Source organism: Scyliorhinus torazame, chromosome 6, assembly GCF_047496885.1.
Source record: "Scyliorhinus torazame isolate Kashiwa2021f chromosome 6, sScyTor2.1, whole genome shotgun sequence".
Lineage (NCBI taxonomy): Eukaryota > Metazoa > Chordata > Chondrichthyes > Carcharhiniformes > Scyliorhinidae > Scyliorhinus > Scyliorhinus torazame.
The window spans coordinates 43187208-43210618 of record NC_092712.1 but is presented as its reverse complement, the minus strand read 5'-3'; the positions used below and the strand labels follow the sequence as shown (position 1 = coordinate 43210618).

At 48.5% G+C, this 23411-nt stretch overlaps 1 protein-coding gene across 1 annotated transcript in view; it reads left to right on the top strand.

Annotated features, from left to right (window-relative positions):
* The window catches only part of LOC140424765 (obscurin-like), a 1044598-nt gene that overhangs the window by 459477 nt on the left and 561710 nt on the right, over window positions 1–23411 (top strand). The window contains 6 exon segments of the mRNA XM_072508149.1: window positions 8872–9138; window positions 10401–10667; window positions 13935–14201; window positions 15404–15670; window positions 17266–17532; window positions 18989–19255. Of these exon segments, the coding sequence (XP_072364250.1) occupies window positions 8872–9138; window positions 10401–10667; window positions 13935–14201; window positions 15404–15670; window positions 17266–17532; window positions 18989–19255 (1602 nt within the window).

Below are 23411 nucleotides of genomic sequence, written 5' to 3'. Positions count from 1 at the left end.
GTGATTAAGAAGGCAAATGGAATTTTGTCCTTCATTGCTAGAGGGATGGAGTTTAAGACTAGGGAGGTTATGCTGCAATTGTACAAGGTGTTAGTGAGGCCACACCTGGAGTATTGTGTTCAGTTTTGGTCTCCCTACTTGAGAAAGGACGTACTGGCACTGGAGGGTGTGCAGAGGAGATTCACTAGGTTAATCCCAGAGCTCAAGGGGTTGGATTACGGGGAGATGTTGAGTAGACTGGGACTGTACTCGTTGGAATTTAGAAGGATGTGCGGGGATCTTATAGAAACATATAAAATTATGAAGGGAATAGATAGGATAGATGTGGGCAGGTTGTTTCCACTGGCGGGTGAAAGCAGAACTAGGGGGCATAGCCTCAAAATAAGGGGAAGTAGATTTAGGACTGAGTTTAGGAGGAACTTCTTCACCCAAAGGGTTGTGAATCTATGGAATTCCTTGCCTAGTGAAGCAGTTGAGGCTCCTTCATGAAATGTTTTTAAGATAAAGATAGATAGTTTTTTGAAGAATAAAGGGATTAAGGGTTATGGTGTTCGGGCCGGAAAGTGGAGCTGAGTCCACAAAAGATCAGCCATGATCTCATTGAATGGTGGAGCAGGCTCGAAGGGCCAGATGGCCTACTCCTGCTTCTAGTTCTTATGTTCTTATGTTTACTAAGTACTACTACCCTGCCTTCTCGCCACAGTCCTGCATATTCCTACTCCTCAGATAACAGTCCGATTCCTTCTTGAATACTTCAATTGAGCCTGCCACCACCACACTGTTGGGCAGTGCATTCCAAATCCTAATGAGTCACTGTGAAAAAATTTCTCCTCATGTTCCTATTGCTTCTTTTGCCAATTACCTTAAATCAGTGCTCTCTGGCTCTTGATCCATCGTCCATTGGGAAGAGTTTTTCAATATAGAACATAGAACATAGAAAATACAGCACAGAACAGGCCCTCCGGCCCACGATATTGTGCCGAACCTTCGCCCTAGATTAATCATAGATTATCATTGAATTTACAGTGCAGAAGGAGGCCATTCGGCCCTTTGAGTCTGCACCGGCTCTTGGAAAGAGCACCCTACCCAAACTCAACACCTCCACCCAACACCAAGGGCAATTTTGGACACTAAGGGCAATTTATCATGGCCAATCCACCTAACCTGCACATCTTTGGATTGTGGGAGGAAACCGGAGCACCCGGAGGAAACCCTCGCAGACAGGGGAGGATGTGCAGACTCCGCACAGACAGTGATCCAAGCCGGGATCGAACCTGGGACCCTGGAGCTGTGAAGCAATTGTGCTATCCACAATGCTACCGTGCTGCCCTTAAGAACAAATAAATCTACACTATATCATTTTCCCGTAATCCATGCACCTATCCAATAGCTGCTTGAAGGTCCCCAATGTTTCCGACTCAACTACTTCCACAGGCAGTGCATTCCATGCCCCCACTACTCTCTGGGTAAAGAACCAACCTCTGATATCCCTCCTATATCTTCCACCTTTCATCTTAAATTTATGTCCCCTTGTAATGGTTTGTTCCACCCGGGGAAAAAGTCTCTGACTGTCTACTCTATCTATTCCCCTGATCATCTTATAAACCTCTATCAAGTCACCCCTCATCCTTCTCCGTTCTAATGAGAAAAGGCCTAGCACCCTCGACCTTTCCTCGTAAGACCTACTCTCCATTCCAGGCAACATCCTGGTAAATCGCCTTTGCACCTTTTCCAATGCTTCCACAACCTTCCTAAAATGAGGCGACCAGAACTGTACACAGTACTCCAAATGTGGCCTTACCAAAGTTTTGTACAGCTGCATCATCACCTCACGGCTCATAAATTCAATCCCTCTGTTAATGAACGTGAGCACACCATAGGCCTTCTTCACAGCTCTATCCACTTGAGTGGCAACTTTCAAAGATGTATGAACATAGACCCCAAGATCTCTCTGCTCCTCCACATTGCCAAGAACTCTACCGTTAACCCTGTATTCCGCATTCATATTTGTCCTTCCAAAATGGACAGCCTCACACTTTTCAGGGTTAAACTCCATCTGCCACTTCTCAGCCCAGCTCTGCATCCTATCTATGTCTCTTTGCAGCCGACAACAGCCCTCCTTACTATCCACAACTCCACCAATCTTCGTATCGCCTGCAAATTTACTGACCCACCCTTCAACTCCCTCATCCAAGTCATTAATGAAAATCACAAACAGCAGATGACCCAGAACTGATCCCTGCGGTACGCCACTGGTAACTGGGATCCAGGCTGAATATTTGCCATCCATCACCACTCTCTGACTTCTATCGGTTAGCCAGTTTGTTATCCAACTGGCCAAATTTCCCACTATCCCATGCCTCCTTACTTTCTGCAGAAGCCTACCATGGGGAACCTTATCAAATGCCTTACTAAAATCCATGTACACTACATCCACTGCTTTACCTTCATCCACATGCTTGGTCACCTCCTCAAAGAATTCAATAAGACTTGTAAAGCAAGACCTACCCCTCACAAATCCGTGCTGACTATCCCTAATCAAGCAGTGTCTTTCCAGATGCTCAGAAATCCTATCCTTCAGTACCCTTTCCATTACTTTGCCTACCACCGAAGTAAGACTAACTGGCCTGTAATTCCCAGGGTTATCCCTAGTCCCTTTTTTGAACAGTGGCACGACATTCGCCACTCTCCAATCCCCTGGTACCACCCCTGTTGACAGTGAGGACGAAAAGATCATTGCCAACGGCTCTACAATTTCATCTCTTGCTCCCCATAGAATCCTTGGATATATCCCGTCAGGCCCGGGGGACTTGTCTATCCTCAAGTTTTTCAAAATGTCCAACACATCTTCCTTCCTAACAAGTATTTCCTCGAGCTTACCAATCTGTTTCACACTGTCCTCTCCAACAATATCGCCCCTCTCATTTGTAAATACAGAAGAAAAGTACTCGTTCAAGACCCCTCCTATCTCTTCAGACTCAATACACAATCTCCTGCTACTGTCCTTGATCGGACCTACCCTCGCTCTAGTCATTCTCATATTTCTCACATATGTGTAAAAGGCCTTGGGGTTTTCCTTGATCCTACCCGCCAAAGATTGTTCATGCCCTCTCTTAGCTCTCCTAATCTCTTCAGTTCCCTCCTGGCTATCTTGTATCCCTCCAATGCCCTGTCTGAACCTTGTTTCCTCAACCTTACATAAGTCTCCTTTTTCCTCTTAACAAGACATTCAACTTCTCTTGTCAACCATGGTTCCCTCACTCGACCATCTCTTCCCTGCCTGACAGGGACATACATATCAAGGACACGTAGTACCTGTTCCTTGAACAAGTTCCACATTTCACTTGTGTCCTTCCCTGACAGCCTATGTTCCCAACTTATGCACTTCAATTCTCGTCTGACAACATCGTATTTACCCTTCCCCAAATTGTAAACCTTGCCCTGTTGCACGCACCTATCCCTCTCCATTACTAAAGTAAAAGTCACAGAATTGTGGTCACTATCTCCAAAATGCTCCCCCACTAACAAATCTATCACTTGCCCTGGTTCATTTCCAAGTACTAAATCCAATATTACCCCTCCTCTGGTCGGACAATCTACATACTGTGTTAGAAAAGCTTCCTGGACACACTGCACAAACACCACCCCATCCAAGCTATTTGATCTAAAGAGTTTCCACTCAATATTTGGGAAGTTAAAGTCACCCATGACTACTACCCTGTGACTTCTGCACCTTTCCAAAATCTGTTTCCCAATCTGTTCCTCCACATCTCTGCTACTATTGGGGGGCCTATAGAAAACTCCTAACAAGGTGACTGCTCCTTTCCTATTTCTGACTTCAACCCATACTACCTCATTAGGGTGATACTCCTCGAACTGCCTTTCTGCAGCTGTTATACTATCTCTAATTAACAATGCCACCACCCCCCCCCCCCACCTCTTTTACCACCCTCCCTAATCTTATTTAAACATCTATAACCAGGGACCTCCAACAACCATTTCTGCCCCTCTTCTATCCAAGTTTCCGTGATGGCCACCACATCGTAGTCCCAAGTACCGATCCATGCCTTAAGCTCACCCACCTTATTCCTGATGCTTCTTGTGTTGAAGTATACACACTTCAACCCATCTCCGTGCCTGCAAGTACTCTCCTTTGTCAGTGTTCCCTTCCCCACTGCCTCATTACACGCTTTGGCGTCCTGAATATCGGCTACCTTAGTTGCTGGACTACAAATCCGGTTCCCATTCCCCTGCCAAATTAGTTTAAACCCTCCCGAAGAGTACTAGAAAACCTCCCTCCCAGGATATTTGTGCCCCTCTGGTTCAGATGCAACCCGTCCTGCTTGTACAGGTCCCACCTTCCCCAGAATGCGCTCCAATTATCCAAATACCTGAAGCCCTCCCTCCTACACCATTCCTGCAGCCACGTGTTCAGCTGCACTCTCTCCATACTCCTAGCCTCGCTATCACGTGGCACCGGCAACAAACCAGAGATGACAACTCTGTCTGTCCTGGCTTTTAACTTCCAGCCTAAGTCCCTAAACTTGTTTATTACCTCCACACCCCTTTTCCTACCTATGTCGTTGGTACCTATGTGCACCACAACTTCTGGCTGCTCCCCCTCCCCCTTAAGGATCCTGAAGACACGATCCGAGACATCCCTAGCCCTGGCACCCGGGAGGCAACATACCTTCCGAGAGTCTCGCTCGCGACCACAGAATCTCCTATCTATTCCCCTAACCATTGAATCTCCTACAACTATTGCTTTTCTATTCTCCCCCCTTCCCTTCTGAGCCCCAGAGCCAGACTCAGTGCCAGAGACCTGGCCGCTAGGGCCTTCCCCCGGTAGGTCATTCCCCCCCAACAGCATCCAAAACGGTATACTTGTTTTGAAGGGGAACGGCCACAAGGGATCCCTGCACTGTCTGCCTGTTTGTTTTTTTCCCCCTGACTAACCCAGCTATTCTTGTCCTGTACCTTGGGTGTGGTTACCTCCCTGTAACTCTTCTCAATCACCCCCTCTGCCTCCCGGATGATCCGAAGTTCATCCAGCTTCAGCTCCAGTTCCCTAACACGGTCTTTGAGGAGCTGAAGTTGGGTGCACTTCCCGCAGGTATAGTCAGCGGGGACACCGGTGGTATCCCTCACCACCCACATCCTACAGGAGGAGCATGCAACTGGCCTAGCCTCCATCCCCTCTTACCTGACAGAATATAGCTGCCCTGTGGACTAACTAGAACATAGAACATAGAACGTACAGTGCAGAAGGAGGCCATTTGGCCCATCGAGTCTGCACCGACTCACTTAAGCCCTCACTTCCATCCTGTCCCCATAACCCAATAACTCCTACAACCTTTATTGGACACTAAGGGCATTTATCACGGCCAGTCCACCTAACCTGCACGTCTTTGGACTGTGGGAGGAAACCGGAGCACCCGAAGGAAACCCACGCACACACGGGGAGAACGTGCAGACTCCGCACAGACAGTGACCCAGCATGGAATCGAACCTGGGACCCTGGCGCTGTGAAGCCACAGTGCTAGCCACGTGTGCTACCGTGCTGCCCTCCGCCCTCCGACTCTGCTCCCAGTCAGCTACACTTTCTGTAAACTCCTGGCTCTCTTCTCACTCTTTGCGGAAATGTGGGAAACAAAATGAAAGGAGCACCTTACTCCCTCCTCACCTAACTCCCTCGGTCACCAAACTCTTACTATAGCACTCAAATGCACCAAATTCAGCACTCCCTCAGTCACCAAACTCTCACTATAGCACTCAAATGCACCAAATTCAGCACTCCCTCAGTCACCAAACTCTCACTATAGCACTCAAATGCACCAAATTCAGCACTCAGTGCAAACAAAGTCTGCACTGTAGGGGATCACTTTTATACACTCTACTCTATCCAAACCCCTCATGGTTTTGAAAACCTCTATTAAATCTTCTCTCAACCCTATCTTATGCCCAGAACCCTATCACCCCCAGAACCATTCTCATGAATCTTTTCTGAACTCTCTCCAATGTATTCACGGCCGGGGGCGCGAGCGACGCTGCCGTCAACGGCCTCCAGGCCCAGTCATTCTCCCCTTCATCGATGGCTAGAACAACGCCGGCGTGCTGTACGGTGCTCCAGCGCCGGAAGCCGGCCCTACACAGCTGGCATGGGTCCGCGCATGCCCGCCACAGCCGTCTCCGCGCCGGTCCCGGGGAACATGGCGGAGCCGTACAGGGGCCCGGCGAGGAGCAACATAGCCCCCCTCCCCCCCCCCCCCGGAATGAGCATACCCGCCAATTGGTAGCCCCCGTGGAGCCCCCACCCCCCGAGTCGGCTCCCCTCGCCTCCCCACCAAGAATGTCCCCGCAGCCAGAACGCCGAGGTCCCGCCGGGTAGGACCATACGCGAATGAACTCGGCGGGCTCTCGGCCCGTCAATCGCAGGAATCGCCACGGCGTCTTCGCCGGCGCGATTCTCCGGTCGCCGGAGAATCGGTGGCCCGGCGTCGGAGCAGTGAGGTGGAATTCGCACCCCCCCCCCCCCGGCGATTCTCCGACCCGGCGCGGACTCGGAGAATCCCCCCCCCACATCGATCAAATTTTCTGATGTCTGCATGAAACACCTTGGTATATTTATCTAGACAGGTTGTTATTTGTAAAAAAAAAACTCAAATAAAAATCTTTCTTAACAGATTGACCTTGTATTATCCCTCGGAGGGTTAGCTCTCTCAGCCAAATGCAAGGTGCAAAAGGGAGGGAGGAAATTAAAACAATCATGATTAGTAGATGAAGAGTACTAAGAAAACTAATGTGGCTAAAGGCTGACAGATGTGATAGCCTGCATCCGAGGATGTCAAAAGTAGTGGATGCAGAGATAGGGAATGCATTAGTTGGAACCCTTCAAAATTCCATAGATCCTAAATGGTCGCAATGGATTGGAAAACTGCAAATGTAACATCCTTGATTCGAGAAAGGTGGGAGAGAGAAAGCAGGGAACTATATAGCAGTTGGCCTGACATCTAGCATGAGGAAAATGCTGGAACTAATTATTAACAAGGTAGTTGTAGGACATTTCGAAGATCATAATATCAGGGTGGAGTCAACATGTTTTTGTGAAAGGGCAATTGTGTTTGACAAATTTAATGATGTAACAAGCAGGATGGATAAAGGGATACAAGCAAAAGAAGTATATTTGGATTTCCAAGAAACAAAAAGTTTTACTGCACAAGAAAAGAGCATAGTATCGGGAATAATTTATTACCATCGATCGAGGACTCGTTAACTAATTCAGGTTTCCTCAGATTCAGATTGGCAAACCAATAAGTGGAGTGCCACAGGGATCCATGCTGGGGCCTCAACTATTTATGAATGACTTGGATGAAGTGACCAACTATATTGTATCAAATGTGCTGATGATACAAAGATAGGTAGGAAAGCAAGTTGTGAGGAGGAAACAAAGAGTCTGCCAAGGGTTAGATACATTAAGTGAGTGGCCAAAATATTATAGATGGAATATAATGTGGGGAAATGCGAGATTGTTCACTTTGGCATGAAGAATGGAAAAGCAAAATATTATTCAAATGTAGCTAGACTGTAGACTGCTGCAGTACAGAGGAATCTGGGTGTCCTTGGATGTGAATCACAAAAGGTCATGTCCAGTACAGCAAGTAATTAGGAAGGCAAATGGAATGTTGGCCTTTAGTGCAGGGTGGAAGGGGGGAGGGGGGCAGGTAGTTTAAATGGGGGGAGGGGGGGCGGGTAGTTTAAATGTAAAAAGATCCTTCCACAATTGTACAGGGCAAGACCTCATCTAGAGTAGTGTGTGCAGTTTTGGCCTCCTTACTTAAGTATGGATATATTTGCATTGCCACAGTTCAGAGAAGGATGGACAGGTTGTCTTATGAGGAATGGTTGAGGAAGTTGGACCCGTACACATTAGTGTTTAGAAGAATGTGAGGTCATCTTATTGGAAGATGTAAGATTCTGAGGGAGCTTTGACAGGGTGCATGCTGAGAGGATATTTCCCCTCCTTGGAGATTCTAGAACTGGGAGGAGCAGTTTGATAAAATAAGTGGTCTCCCATTTAATACGGAGATGAGAAGGAATTGCTTCTCCTATAGGGTTGTTAGTCTTTGGAATTCTCTTCCACAGAGAGCAGTGGAAGCTGGGTTATTGAATATATTCAAGGATGAATTAGACAGATTTTTGATCTCCAAGGGATCACAGGTAGACAAGAAAGTGGAGTTAAGCCCACAATCAGATCAGCCATAATCCTATTTAGTGGCAGAGCAGGCTCAATAGGCCAAATGGCCTTCTCATTTTCCTTTCTTTTGATCCTATAAGCCAAGGTTAGAGATAGCTCCTTGAAGCCTTCAATGTTCAAACGATGGAATAATGAGACAAGTGAATTCTCCTGATTCCTTTTTAGAAACAAGAAATTGGCAATCTTGCACAGTAATTGTATGTTTTTTTTCCTACAGTAGTGCTTAACAGAATCCTTGACCATGAGCTTCCTTGGAGTTCCTCCTTCAATAACTGCCTTCTGAAGTTATGAGATTGGGAGAAATTCCTGGCCTAGAAATTTTACAGCATAAATTTGGCACTGCATCTTGCTGGCATAAAGTTCTCTTTAACCTCTTTACCTCCTTTTATTGTATATCCATTTTTGTACGCTCTCTTCAATAATGTGTTGTTCCTATGTGTGAAGTACCTTGTGAAATATTTATAACATCCATTGCATTCTCTTTGTGAGTACAATAATATCAGGCTGTTCTGAGTTCAGAGGTTTGAGGATGGAAAATTCTGAAAATAGTGTTTGTGTCATTTATGATCTCATCTCATCTTCTTGAGCTAAGTAGATGCAATTATTTTCTCCCCTAGCCTTGCCTGTGTACTTCAAAAAAGAGCTTCAGAATATGGAAGCTCACGAGGGAGATACTGCCACATTTTGTTGTGAGCTTACTAAAGCAGATGCCCCAGTGAATTGGACAAAGGAATCACTTTCACTTCATCCAAGTGACAAACATGAAATGAAGCAAAATGGTTCTACTGTTGAATTGCTCATTCACAATCTAAAGCTAGAAGACTCTGGAGAATATACCTGTGATTCTGGTGACAAGAAGACAAAGAGTTGTTTGAAAGTTAAAGGTAGGACAATCAACTTTACTCCTGGGAGATAAATCGCCTGCGGGATTTTCCATCGACGGGATCCTCCACTTTGCTGGCAAAGCACCCATGCCCATGGGTTTCCCGACGGCCTTGGTTGGGCACAATGAGAATCTCCCTTGGCCGACTGCCAAGGATCCCGCTGCCGGTGGGGGGGGGGGGCACCGCACTGGAAAGTGGGGCTGGCGGGAAAGAGAATCCCACCCCTTGTGTTTTTGTAAGCATTTATAAACAGTCCCATGGAGCATCAAGCCTAACTATTTAATTAAAAGCAGAAAACATTAGATAAACTCAACAGGCCTGTCAGCATCTGTGGAGAGAAACAGTTAATTAATGTTTTGTATCGAAATGATCCTTCTACAGAATTGACCAAAAGTAGAAATATAGTGGAAATGGGGGCGGAGCAGGTGGGGTAAAGAAACTCCTTCTTGGCCAGTCCCTCTGGGTCGAGGATGACTTGCTCCCACTCCGAGGAGATGGGTCCTGCTGTGGCTGAATAGTCTAATCCTGTATCTGCAGCCTCTGCCACACATTTGGCAGGTGGTGTTAGATGGAGTCCATTCGGCCCATCGGGTCTTCCCCGACCCTCTGAAAGAGCACCCCATCTAGGCCCACTCCCCCACCCTATCCCCATAACCCCACCCAACCTTCACATCTTTGGACTGTTGGAGGAAACGGGAGCACGCAGAAGAAACCTCCGCAGATACGAGGAGAAAGTGCATACTCCACACAGACAGTCATCCAAGGCCGGAATTGAACATGGGTCCCTGGCGCTGTGAGGCAGCCGTGCCACCGTGGTGCCCGAAATTCACAAATTATTCTGAACCGGATTGAAATTTGTGCTGAGAAATCTGGAATTACATAGAAATGGAGTGTCAATGTATGATACACTTGATAGGAACTAAATTAAGAATGGGTAGATGACTTGTCTTATTAGATTTCGGTAAGATATATAATATTATGATATTAGTGCAAACCGTAACATTCCTCAATTCAGCCTGAAAATTCTGACATCAGAAAGTAGTATTTTGTAACAACCAATAGTTATCAGATCCAACAGTTCTCAAGGCAGCAACAACTCTCAAAGCAAGTGTAACTGCTCAGATGTAGAATCCTGATATTGAATAGTTTCCTCAAGCACTTTTTTTTAAACTGAGTTTATTTTTATTTTGTTGTTGCCCAGAAATAAAATGTGAATCTTAGCTGAAGTTCATCATCATGAACTCAATTACTGTCTTTCTTAGCCCTTCCCGTGGTTTTCAAACAAGAGCTTCAGAACAAAGAGGCTGAAGAGGACAGCACTGCCATTCTGCATTGTGAGATTTCAAAACCGGGTGTCCCAGTGGAATGGAGGAAAGGATCTGTGGTGCTTCATCCCAGTGAGAAACATGAAATGAAGCAAACGGGTCCCTGTGTTGAGTTGTTTATTCATAGTCTAAAAGTTGAAGATGCTGGAAAATATACGTGCGATTCAGGGGATCAAAAGACAACTGCATCTCTAAAAGTAAAGGGTAGGTCAATAGTCATTACTCAGGGTGTAACCGTTTCTAATTTTCATCACTTTGGATATCTTATTGAGCTAAATATCTTTATTGTGCGTCAACTCAACATGTTGCTTTCAAAATTCAGAATTTTACTGTATGTTTTGACAATAAATTATACCTGAGGGGGAGTCAGGCAGGTGCAATTAATTATTGTCCTAAGACCGACGGGAAATCTGCCGAGTGGGCGTTAAGACCATAAGACATAGGAGCAGAATTAGGTCACTCGACCCATCGAGTCTGCTCCGCCATTCAATCCTGGCAGATATTGTGTCCTGTATTGTGTCCTGTGTTGTGTCCACCCAAAGCCTCTCTCGTCGAGACCTGAATAATATTGACTTTTGGCCTCATTTGAACAACACTGTCAGCTGTGGTGCCCCTTTGCAGCAGCTTTCTCGGTTGTCAGAAGATGGAGAATTGGTTGTGTTTTGTGCCGAGCTGTATGTTCATCAAGCAGCAATTGAATAGACAGTTTTGCTGTTTTTAACACAAGTAGGGTAAACATTATGAGGGTGCATATTGACAAACGTTAAAGTAAAGATGAAAGCTAATGGAGATTATGGGCGGGATTCTCCGACCCCCCCACCGGCCAGTAGGGACTAACCTTGATTTACACCGGCGGGACCCTCGTTAAACGGGCGGGACTTCGGCCCATCGTGGCCCAGAGAATTCGGGCGGTCCCGGGGCCCATTGCGTCGCGCCGGTAGGGACTAACCTTGATTTACACCGGCGGGACCCAGCTCCGTGGGCGGCCTCCGGGGACCTCGGGGCGGTGCGGGGCCATCTGGCCCCAGGGGGTGCCCCCATGGTGGCCTGGCCCACGATCGGGGCCCACTATTCCTCCGCTTCAGCCTTGTACCAATCCGCGATGACCAACGTGGACGTGACCCCCCCCCCTGCGCATGCGTGGTGATGTTGCCAGCAGACGCTGGCGCTCCCGCGCATGCGCCAACTCACGCCGGCCGGCAGAGGCCCTTCGGCGCCGGATGGCGTGGTGCCAAGCCCCTTCCCGCCAGCCGGTGCGGCGCAAATCACTCCGCCGCCGTCCTAACCCCCAAAGGTGTGGAGGATTCCGCACCTTTGGGGTGGCTCGACACCGGAGTGGTACCACCAGGGTTTGCACTTTTTTTCCCCGCCCCGACGGTTTGCGCAGAATCCCGCCCAAGGGTGCGATTATCTGAGCCCAGTGCCAGGCCGGACAATCGCCGTGACCGCGCCACGATGCCCCGACACCAGCGCCCAATTCTCCGAGGTGCGGAGAATCGCCGCCATTTGCGCCAGCGCGTTTGGCGCGGGGCTGGCCGCGGGCTGCTGGAATCGGCGGGGTCGCCGATTCTCCAGCCCTGATGGGCCAAGCAGCCGCGTGGATACAACAGTGTCCCGCCGGCGCCATTCACCCCTGGTCGCTGCCGGCGGTAACTCTGCGCGAAGGTTGGGGGGCAGCCTGTGGTGCAGGGAAAAGCGCTCATTCACCAGGGGGGGCCTCCGATGGGGTCTGGCCGGCAGGGCCCTCGGGGGGGGGGGGCACGGGGCAATCTGGCCTTGGGGAGTGCCTCCACGGTGGCGTGAACCTCTCCAGCGCCGTGCTGGCCCCCTATGGGCGTCAGAATCGGTCGTCCCCATGCCCGTTCCACGCCATTGTGAAACGCGATGGCGTTCACGACAGTGCGAACACTTCGTCTCCATTTTGGAGAATCATCCCCTATAGCTTTGCAGGTTGAGCAGCTTTTACCTCAAATGACGCAGTCCATGCGATTCTGAAATTCATTATTTTCTTTGCTCCCGAAGATGATACCCGAAGTGGAAGCTTCACAAGTGCAGTCTTCAGTACAGTATACTATGTTTGTCCTTAGCAGATGGTGTAGATGAATGACTGCAACTTTAGCACAGGGCCATCATGAAAAAAATACACTTGGATTCCCCACCTCCTTTGTGAGAAGCCTTTAAAGAGAGCTGGGGAGGTGGAGGACATTAGCTCTTTTATGCCATGATCATCCCAGATACTGACTTTACGAGGTGTTAAGTCAAAATGCTTAAGGCTTGTTAAGTCAAAATGCTGCATCGACCTGATTGCACAGTAACCTCATTGAAGCCTACTTGTGATAATACGTGATTATTATTATTATTCACGTGCCAGTAAATGTAATTATTCACTGGGATTTATGGGCTTGTTCCAATTTGGCACAAAGTGCACTGGGGCCATGGGATGTCAGAGTGACGCCAAATATATCAGGTGAGCAAAGTTGTGGCCGGTCATCTCTCAAATTTGGTGGATGTTCAGAAATCGGACTTGAATCTTGGGCGTCATTCTCCGACCCCCCGCCGGGTCGGAGAATGGCCATTGGCCGCCGTGAATCCCGCCCCCGCCGAAGTCTCCGGTACCGGAGATTGGGCGAGGGCGGGAATCGGGCCGCGCCGGTTGGCGGGACCCCCCGCTCAATTCTCCGCAACGTTTTTAGCTCATGTTCTATATTTTTAACCATTGGAGTGCCATTTGTTTGAATTATGGCAGCATTTAAGTTCACAAAATATATTATGAACTGTACGGAAATTAATGCTAAGCAATCTGGAATTACACAGTTATGGATATGATACACTTAATAGGGAGTAACTTAAGAATGGTTGGAGAGACTAGTTGCCTGGTTAAGATATCTATAGAATCCCTACAGTGCAGAAGGGGGCTATTCAGCCCATCAGGTCTCAACCGACTCTAAAAGAACACACTTCATAGGCTCCCACACCCCCGCCCCTTCCGCATAACCCCATCCAACTAACCTGCACAACTTTGGGCTAGGAGGAAACTGGAGCACGAGGAGGAAACACGCATACACGAGGGGAATGTGCAAACTGCATACAGATATCCAAGGCTGGAAGTGCACCCAGGTCCCTGGCACTGTGAGGCAGCAGCGCTAACCACTGTGCCATACAGAATATGATTTTGTGATATTAGTGCAAACTGTAACATTCCTCGGTTCAAGCAGGTAAACGTTATGACTCAAGAAAGTAGCAATTTGTACGTTAACAGCCAAAAGGTATTTGATCCAATAGTTCTCGAGACAACAACAACTCTAAGAGTGTGGCTGTTGAGGAATGGCAGTGGGATCCTGATATTGAATAGCTTCCTCAAGCATTGTTTTTTTTTAACTGAGTTTATTTGAAATGTTGTTGTTGTCCAGAAATAAATTGTGAATTTTAGCTGAAGTTCGTCATCGTGAACTCAATTACTGTCTTTCTTAGCCCTTCCTGTGGTTTTCAAACAAGAGCTTCGGAATAAAGAGGCTGAAGAGGACAGCACTGCCATTCTGCATTGTGAGATTTCAAAACCGGGTGTCCCAGTGGAATGGAGGAAAGGATCTGTGGTGCTTCATCCCAGTGAGAAACATGAAATGAAGCAAACGGGTTCCTGTGTTGAGTTGTTTATTCATAGTCTGAAAGTTGAAGATGCTGGAAAATATACGTGCGATTCAGGGGATCAAAAGACAACTGCATCTCTAAAAGTGAAGGGTAGGTCAACAATCATATAAACTATGAGCAGGAGTAGTCTGTTCAGCCCTTGGAGCATACTCCACCATTCAATATGATCATGCCTGATCCTCTGTCTTAATGTCATATTCCCGCTTTCTTCGCATACCCCTTGATGCCAATAAAATCTAAAAAAATATCTCTTTCTTCCTTGAATATATTCAGTGACTTGGCCACCCCAGCATTCAGTGGTAGGGAATTCCGCAGGTTCACTACCCTTTGAAGAAATCTTCCCTCATCTCAGTCTTAAATGGTCTACCCGTATCCTGTACCCCCTGGTTCTAGACTCCCCAACAAGGGAACCATCCACCCTGCATCTAGTCTGTCCAGCCCTGTTAGAATTTTAGACTCCAGTGAATGCAGGCCGAGCCAACCCAATTTGTCTTCATAGGACAGTCCTGCCAACCCAGAAATCAGCCTAGTGGATCGCCACTGTACTTTCTCTTGGCCAGTATATCCTTTCTTAGACAGGGAGACCAAAACTGCACTCAGTACTTCAGGTATGGTCTAACACGGAAGCACAGTGGTTAACACTGTTGCTTCACAGCGCCAAGGTCCCAGGTTCGATTCCCGCTTGGGTCACTGTGGGGAATCTGCATGTTCTCCCTGTGTCTGCATGAGTTTCCTCTGGGTGTTCCGGTTTCCTCCCACAAGTCCCGAAAGACATGCTGTTGGGTAGTTTGGACCTTCTGAATACACCCTCTGTGTACCCGAACATGCTCCGGAATGTGGCGACTAGTGGCTTTTCACAGTAACTTTATTGCAGTGTTAATGTAAGCCTACTTGTGACAATAAAGATCATCATTATTATTATTTTTATTATTATTAACCAAGGCCCTGTATAACTGCAGTAAGACATCCATATCTATGAACTCAAATACATTTGCAATGAAGGCTAAGATACAATTTGCCTTCCTGTCTGCTTGTTGTACCTGCCTGCACTTTCATTGCCAGGTGTACAAGGACACCCAACTTCCTTTGTACATCCACACTCCCCAATATTTAAATAATACGTTGCTATCTGTTTTTCATACTGAAGTGTATAACTTCACATTTATCCACAATCATCAGTGATCAAACATTTCAGAATTGTAATCACTTGGGATGACTTATTGAGCTAGATATCATACCAGTCTTCTTTAGCTGAAGTTCATCATCATGAACTCAATTACTGTCTTTCTTAGCCCTTCCTGTGGTTTTCAAACAAGAGCTTCAGAACAAAGAGGCTGAAGAGGACAGCACTGCCATTCTGCATTGTGAGATTTCAAAACCGGGTGTCCCAGTGGAATGGAGGAAAGGATCTGTGGTGCTTCATCCCAGTGCGAAACATGAAATGAAGCAAACGGGTTCCTGTGTTGAGTTGTTTATTCATAGTCTGAAAGTTGAAGATGCTGGAAAATATACGTGCGATTCAGGGGATCAGAAAACAATGGCAATCCTAGAAGTAAAGGGTAGGCCAATATTCATTACTCTTTATTGTCACCTTATTACATTTAATCCACCATTTTATCCATAATACTGTGAATCCATGGTAATACGAATTATTGTTGCAAATATTATCTTTCTTTCCAAAATATCTCCACGTATTAAGTCAGCACTTTTTGGGAGGTGGAAACTGCAACATGTTTTAGAATTCATGTTCTATATTTGTAACCGTTGGAGTGACATTTGTTTGAAATATGTCAGCATTTAAGTTCACAAAATATATTCTGAACTGTCCTGAAATTTATGCGAAGCAATCTGGAATTACATAGAAATGGAATGTCTATATATGATACACTTGATATGGAGTAGCTTAAGAATTGTTGGGGAGACTAGGGGTGGGATTCTTCGGAAACCGGCAGGGCGGGCAACTCCGGCGGGAAGGAGTGGCGTGAACCACTCTGGCGTCGGGCCACCCCGAAGGTGTGGAATCCTCCGCACCTTCAGGGGCTAGGCTGGCGCTGGAGTGGTTTGCACTGCGCCGACGGCGCGGAAGGGGCTTGGCGCCACGCCAACCGGCGCCGAAGGGCCTCCGCCAGCCGTCGCGAGTTGGCATCATCCCAGCGCATGCGCAGTGGGGTTCATCTCCGCGCCGGCCATCGCGGACTGTTTCAGCGGCTGGAGCGGATGAACAGAATGCCCCCACGGCACAGGCCCGCGGATCGGCGGGCTCCGATCGCGGGCCAGGCCACAATGGGGGCACCCACCGGGGCCAGATACCCCCGAGGACCCCGGAGGCCGCCCGCGGAGCCAGGCCCCGCTGGTAAGTATGTGTTGTAACATAAGCCGGTGGGACCCGCCGAAAACAGGTGGCCACTCGGCCCATATCGGGCTGGTGAATCGTCGGGGGGGGCCGCTGCTAGCGGCCGCCGACTGGTGCGGCGCGATCCCCCCCCCCCCCCCCCCCAAGCAATTCTCCGACCCGTCGGGTGGCTGGAGAATCCCGCCCTAGATGTCCTGTTAGATATCCATAGAATCCCTACAGTGCAGAAGGAGGCCATTCCACCCATCGGGTCTCAATACAACTCTATGAAAGAACTCACTGCCCCTTCCCCGTAACCTCACGCATTGATCATGGCCAATCCAACTAACCTGCACAACTTTGGACATGGGAAGAAACTGGAGTACAAGGAGGAAACCCACGCAGACACAAGGAGAAGTTGCAAACTACACACAAAAACGCAAGGCCGGAAGCGAACCCGGGTCTCTGGCACTGTGAGGCAGCAATGCTAATCACTGCTAACCACTGTGCCATAAAGTATATGATTTTGTGATATTAGTGTAAACTGTAACATTCCTCGGTTCAGGCTGATAAAAGTTATGACAGAATAAAGTAGCTATTTGTACTTCAACAACCAAAAGATGCAACAGTTCTCGAGACCACAACAACTCTAAGGGTGAGTGTAGCTGTTGAGGAATGGCAGTGGGATACTGATATTGAATAGCTTCCTCAAGCATTGTTTTTTTTCCGTTGAGTTTATTTGAAATTTTGTTGTCGTGCAGAAATAAAATGTGAATCTTAGCTGAAGTTCATCTTCATGAACTCTCTTACTGTCTTTCTTAGCACTTCCTGTGGTTTTCAAGCAAGAGCTTCAGAACAAAGAGGCTGAAGAGGACAGCACTGCCATTCTGCATTGTGAGATTTCAAAACCGGGTGTCCCAGTGGAATGGAGGAAAGGATCTGTGGTGCTTCATCCCAGTGAGAAGCATGAAATGAAGCAAACGGGTTCCTGTGTTGAGTTATTTATTCATAGTCTAAAAGTTGAAGATGCTGGAAACTATACGTGCGATTCAGGGGATCAAAAGACAACTGCATCTTTAAAAGTGAAGGGTAGGTCAATAATCATAAAAACTATGAGCAGGAGTAGTCTATTGGGCCCTTTGAGTATCCTCCACCATTCAATATGATCATGACTGATCCTCTGTCTTAATGCCATATTCCCTCTTTCTTCGCACACCCCTTGATGCCATTAAAATCTATTTCTTTCTTGAATATATTCAGTGACTTGCCCTTCCCAGCATTCAGTGGTAGGGAATTCCGCAGGTTCATTACTCTTTGAAGAAATCTTTCCTCATCTCAGTCTTAAATGGTCTACCCGTATCCTGTACCCGCTGGTTCTAGACTCCCCAACAAGGGAACCATCTTCCCTGCATCTAGTCTGTCCAGCCCTGTTAGAATTTTAAATTCCAGTGAATGCAGGCCCAGTCGATCTAATCTGTCTTCATAGGACAGTCCCGCCAACCAAGGAACCAGCCTAGTGATTCGCCACTGCACTCTCTCTTGGCAAGTATATTTGCTTAGGCTCGATGTCACATCAGTCATTTTTATTGTTTGCAAAGGTTGAATAGATCATGTTGCTTTCAAAATTCTGAGGTTTTATAATAATTTGTACCTGGTGGGGAATCAGAGCAGGCACAATTAATCATCCTCCTAAAACAGGCAGGAAATCAGCAGAGTGGGTGATGTGTGCACCCAAAACCGCTTTAATGGGAGGCCTGAACAATTTTGGCTTTTGCCCTCTGTCAGCTGTGTGAGCCATTGCAGCAGTTTTATGCGTTGTCAGAAGATGAAAAATTGGGTTTAGTGCTGATCTGTATGTCAGTCAGGCAGCAATTGAATAGACAGTTTTGCTGCTTTGTACAAGTAGGTAAGCATTATGAGGGTGCATATTGACAAAAGACAAGGAAAGATGACAGCTACATGGGGACAAAATTCTTATAAAGTTGCAGGTTTGGAAACCATTGCCTCTCAACTTATGTAGCCCATGCTATTCTGAAGAACTTTTTTTTCCCTCCATTCCCAATGATGCCTGGAATGGAAGCTACAAAAGTACAACTTTCAGTACAGTATAGTAAGTTTGTCCATAACAGACAACAAGGCAGATGATGTAGCTGAATTGCTGCAACTTTAGCACAGGGCCACCATGGGAAAACTAGAACTGGATTTCCCACCCCCTTTGCGAGAAGGCTGGGGAGGTGGACATTAACTCCTTTCTGCCATGATCATCCCAGATACTGACTGTACATGGTGTAGATAGCTTGTTAAGTCAAAATGCTGCACAGATCTGATAATGAGGGACAGAAAGTGCCAAATGAATTTAATTATTGCCTGGGATTTACGGCCTTGGTCCAATTTTGCCCAAAGTGCACTGGGGCCATGGCATGTCAGAGTCACGCCAAATGTGTCAGGTGAGAAATGTGGTGGCAGGTCATGACTGAAATTTGGTGGATGTTCAGAAATCGGACTTCGATCTTATGTTCATCATCATGAATTATGTCTCTTATAGCCCTTGCTGTGCTTTTCAAACAAGAGCTTCAGAACAAAGAGGCTGAAGAGGACAGCACTGCCATTCTGCATTGTGAGATTTCAAAACCAGGTGTCCCAGTGGAATGGAGGAAAGGATCTGTGGTGCTTAATCCCAGTGAGAAACATGAAATGAAGCAAACGGGTCCCTGTGTTGAGTTGTTCATTCATAGTCTAAAAGCCGAAGATGCTGGAAAATATACGTGCGATTCAGGGGATCAGAAAACAATGGCAATCCTAAAAGTAAAGGGTAGGCCAATATTCATTACTCTTTTTTTAAATTTGTTTTTATTCAAAATTTTTCAATAATTTTTACAAACCACTACAAAAAGAAAAACAACAAAAAAAAACCATAGCAATAAAACAGAAAACAACTTAACCATTTAACAATTTAACAAAACAAGGTGGGGTATCTGCCCATTACAAATGAAATCCATCCACTGCCCAAACCACTCCCCCTCTCCCCTCCCCTCGCCCCTCTGGTTAGCTGCTGACCTCCACCTAACATTCCGAGAGAAGGTCAAAGAACGGTTGCAACCGCCTGGAGAACCCCTGCAAGGACCCTCGCAAGGCAAACTTTATCCTCTCCAACCTGAGAAATCCTGCCATGTCACTGACCCAAACCTCTACACTTGGGGGCTTCGCGTCCCTCCACATTAACAAGAGCCATCTCCGGGCTACCAAGGAGGCAAAGGTCAGAACTGCGGCCCCTTTCGACTCCTGCACTCCCGGATCGTCTGATACCCCAAATATCGCTATCCCCCAACTCGGTTTTACCCGAGTATCCAAGACCTTGGCCATAGCTTTTGCAAAGCCTTTCCAAAATCCTGTAAGCGCCGGGCATGCCCATAACATACGGACATGATTTGCTGGGCTCTCTGAGCACCTCACACACCTGTCCTCCACCCCAAAGAATTTACTCATTCTCGCCACTGTCATATGTGCCCGGTGCACCACCTTAAACTGAATCAGGCTAAGCTTGGCGCAAGATGAGGAGGAATTGACCCTGCCCAGGGCGTCAGCCCACAGGCCCTCATCCAGCTCCTCACCCAGCTCCTCCTCCCACTTGCCCTTCAGCTCCTCCACCGAGGCCTCCTCTGCCTCCTGCAGCTCCTGATATATTTCCGATATCTTGCCATCCCCTACCCACATGCCCGAGACCACCCTGTCCTGTATCCTCGGGGCAGGCAGCAGCGGGAATTCCCCCACCTGCTTTTTCACGAACGCCTGAACCTGCATGTACCTAAAGATATTCCCCAGGAGTAGCCCAAATTTCTCCTCCAGCGCACTCAGACTAGCCAAAGTCCCATCAATGAACAAGTCCCCCATCCTTTTGATACCCGCCCTGTGCCAACATAGGAACCCCCCCCCCCCCCGTCTATTCTACCCGGTACGAACCGGTGATTGTTCTGTATCGGTGCTCAGACTGAAGCTCCTGCCTCCCCGCTGTGGCATCTCCATTGCCCCCAGATCCTCAATGTCGCTGCCACCACCGGGCTCGTGGTATACCGCGTTGGCGGAAGTGGCAACGGTGCCGTTATCAGTGCCCCCAAGCTAGTATCTTTACAAGACGCCGCTTCCAACCGTTTCCACGCCGCCCCCTCTCCCTCCATTACCCATTTCCGAATCATGGATATACTCGCTGCCCAGTAATAGCTGCAAAGGTTCGGCAGCGCCAACCCAACCTCCCCCCCCGACTGCGCTCCAAGAACAGTCTCTTAACACGTGGGGTCCTGTTTGCCCTCACAAATCCTGTAATAATCCTATTTACCCGCTTGAAAAAGGACTTGGGGATGAGAACGGGAAGGCACTGGAAGACGAACAAGAACCTGGGGAGGACCGTCATCTTCACGGACTGCACACTGCCCACCAGAGAAAGCGGCAGCATGTCCCACCTTTTAAAGTTCTCCTCCATCCGATCCACCAGCCGTGCTAAATTGAGCTTGTGCAAGACACCCCAGCTCTTAGCCACCTGAATGCCCAAGGAGCGAAAGCTCCTCTCCACCATCTTAAGCCAGTTTCTGGACTACCTCAACGCCATAGCCAGCGGCTCAATCGCTAGGGCAAACAGCCGGGGGGACAGGGGGCACCCCTGCCTCGTCCCTCGATGTAATCTAAAGTGCCCCGACTGCAGCCGGTTCGTCGACACACTCGCTACCGGGGCCTGATACAACAATTTGACCCACACTATAAGTTCCTCTCCAAACCCAAATCTGCCGACCACTTCCCACAGGTACTCCCACTCCACCCGATCGAAGGCTTTCTCCTTGTCCATTGCCGCTACCATTTCTGCATCCCCCCTTCCGAGGGCATCATGATCACATTCAGGAGCCTCCGCACATTTGTATTCAACTGCCTGCCCTTCACAAACTCCATCTGATCTTCATTGATCACTCCCGGGACACAGTCCTCAATCCTAGTGGCCAAAATCTTGGCCAACAGCTTGGCATCCACATTAAGGAGCGAAATTGGCCTATCGGAGCCACATTGCAACGTGTCCTTATCTCACTTGAGGATAAGCGAGATCAGAGCCTGCGACATCGACGGGGGAAGGGTTCCCTTTTCCTCAGCCTCTTTGAAAGTCCTCAACAACAGCGGACCCAGCAGCTCCGAGAATTTCCTATAAAACTCTATGGTATACCCATCCGGTCCCGGGGCCTTGCCCGCCTGCATACCCCCTAACCCCTTAACCAGTTCCTCCATCTCAATCGGCGCCCCCAATCCCTCTACTCGCCCCTCCTCCATCTGTGGAAACCTCAGTTGGTCCAGGAACTGCCTCATCCCCTCCCCTCCCTCTGGGGCTTCTGATCCATACAATTTGCCATAAAAGTCCTTGAAGACCTCGTTAATCCTTGCCGAGCTCAGCACCGTGTTATCCCCCTTATCTCTAATTCCCCCAATCTCCCTGGCCGCCTCTCTCTTCCGCAGCTGATGCGCCAGCATCCTACTTGCCTTCTCCCCATACTCGTACACTGCTCCCTGTACCTTCCTCAACTGAGCCTCAGCCTTATCCATGGTAAGCAAGTCAAACTCCACCTGCAGGCTCCGGCGCTCCTTCAACAACCCCTCCTCGGGGGATTCCGCATACCTCCTGTCCACCCTAAATATCTCCCCCACCAATCTCTCCTTCTCCATCCTATCCCTCTTCTCTCTGTGGGCCCTGACTGAAATTAGCTCCCCTCTGACAACTGCCTTCAGCGCCTCCCAGACCACACTCACCGAAATCTCCCCATTATCATTGGTCTCCACATAATTTTGGATACACCTCCGAACCCGCCCACAGACCTCCTCGTCCGCCAGTAGTCCCGCGTTCATTCTCCACAGAGGGCATTGGCCTCTCTCCTCCTCCAGCCCCAACTCCACCCAGTGCGGGGCATGGTCCGAGATCGCAATGGCCGAATACTCCACCCCCTCCACTCTCGGGATTAGCGTCCTACTTACCACGAAAAAATCAATCCGCGAGTACGCCTTGAACACATGGGTGAAGAAGGAAAACTCCTTTGCCCTTTGTCTGGCAAATCTCCACAGATTCACTCCCCCATCTGGTCCATGAACCCCCTCAGGACCTTGGCCGCTGCCGGTCTCTTACCCGATCTCGACCTAGAACGATCCAGTGCCGGGTTCAGGACCGTGTTAAAGTCCCCCGCCCCCCATTACCAAACTGCATGACTCCAGATCGGAATCCTACTCAACATCCACTTCATGAACCCTGCATCGTCCCAGTTCGGAGCATACACATTCACTAGCACCACCCGGGCCACCTGCAGCCTGCCACTCACCATAACATATCGACACCCTTTATCCACCACAATACCCGCCGCCTCAAATGCCACCTGCTTGCTCACCAGAATTGCGACCCCCCTGTTCTTCGCATCCAACCCTGAGTGGAAAACCTGCCCCATCCATCCTTTCCTCGGCCTGGTTTGATCCGCGATCTTCAGGTGCGTTTCTTGTAGCATGGCTACGTCTGCCTTTAGCCCCTTTTAAGGGCGAAAACACACGGGCCCTCTTGACCGGCCCATTCAGGCCTCTCACATTCCACGTGATCAGCCATCTCCTTTTTTAGGCCAGCCACGTGCTCGCGCCTCCCGCACCCTCCAGCCCCCCAGGCGGAGGCTCCCCCCCCCCCCCCCCCCCCCCCCCCCAGTCAAGCATCTGGTTAACCCCCTATCCCCACAATTGCACTCCCGTAAGTCAGCTGACTCATGCTGACCCTGGCCGCTCCCGCCTCCACCTCCAATCCCTCTGTGGGTTCCCCATACAAATCTCCAACCCCCCCCCCAACCTAAGTGGGGTAGAGTCCCCCCCCTACACCCCGTGTGAACAGAGAAAGAAAAACAAAACAAAGTACCATACACTCAAACCCCCAGCTTCAGGTGCCACCCCCAGCATTTCGCGGGTAAACC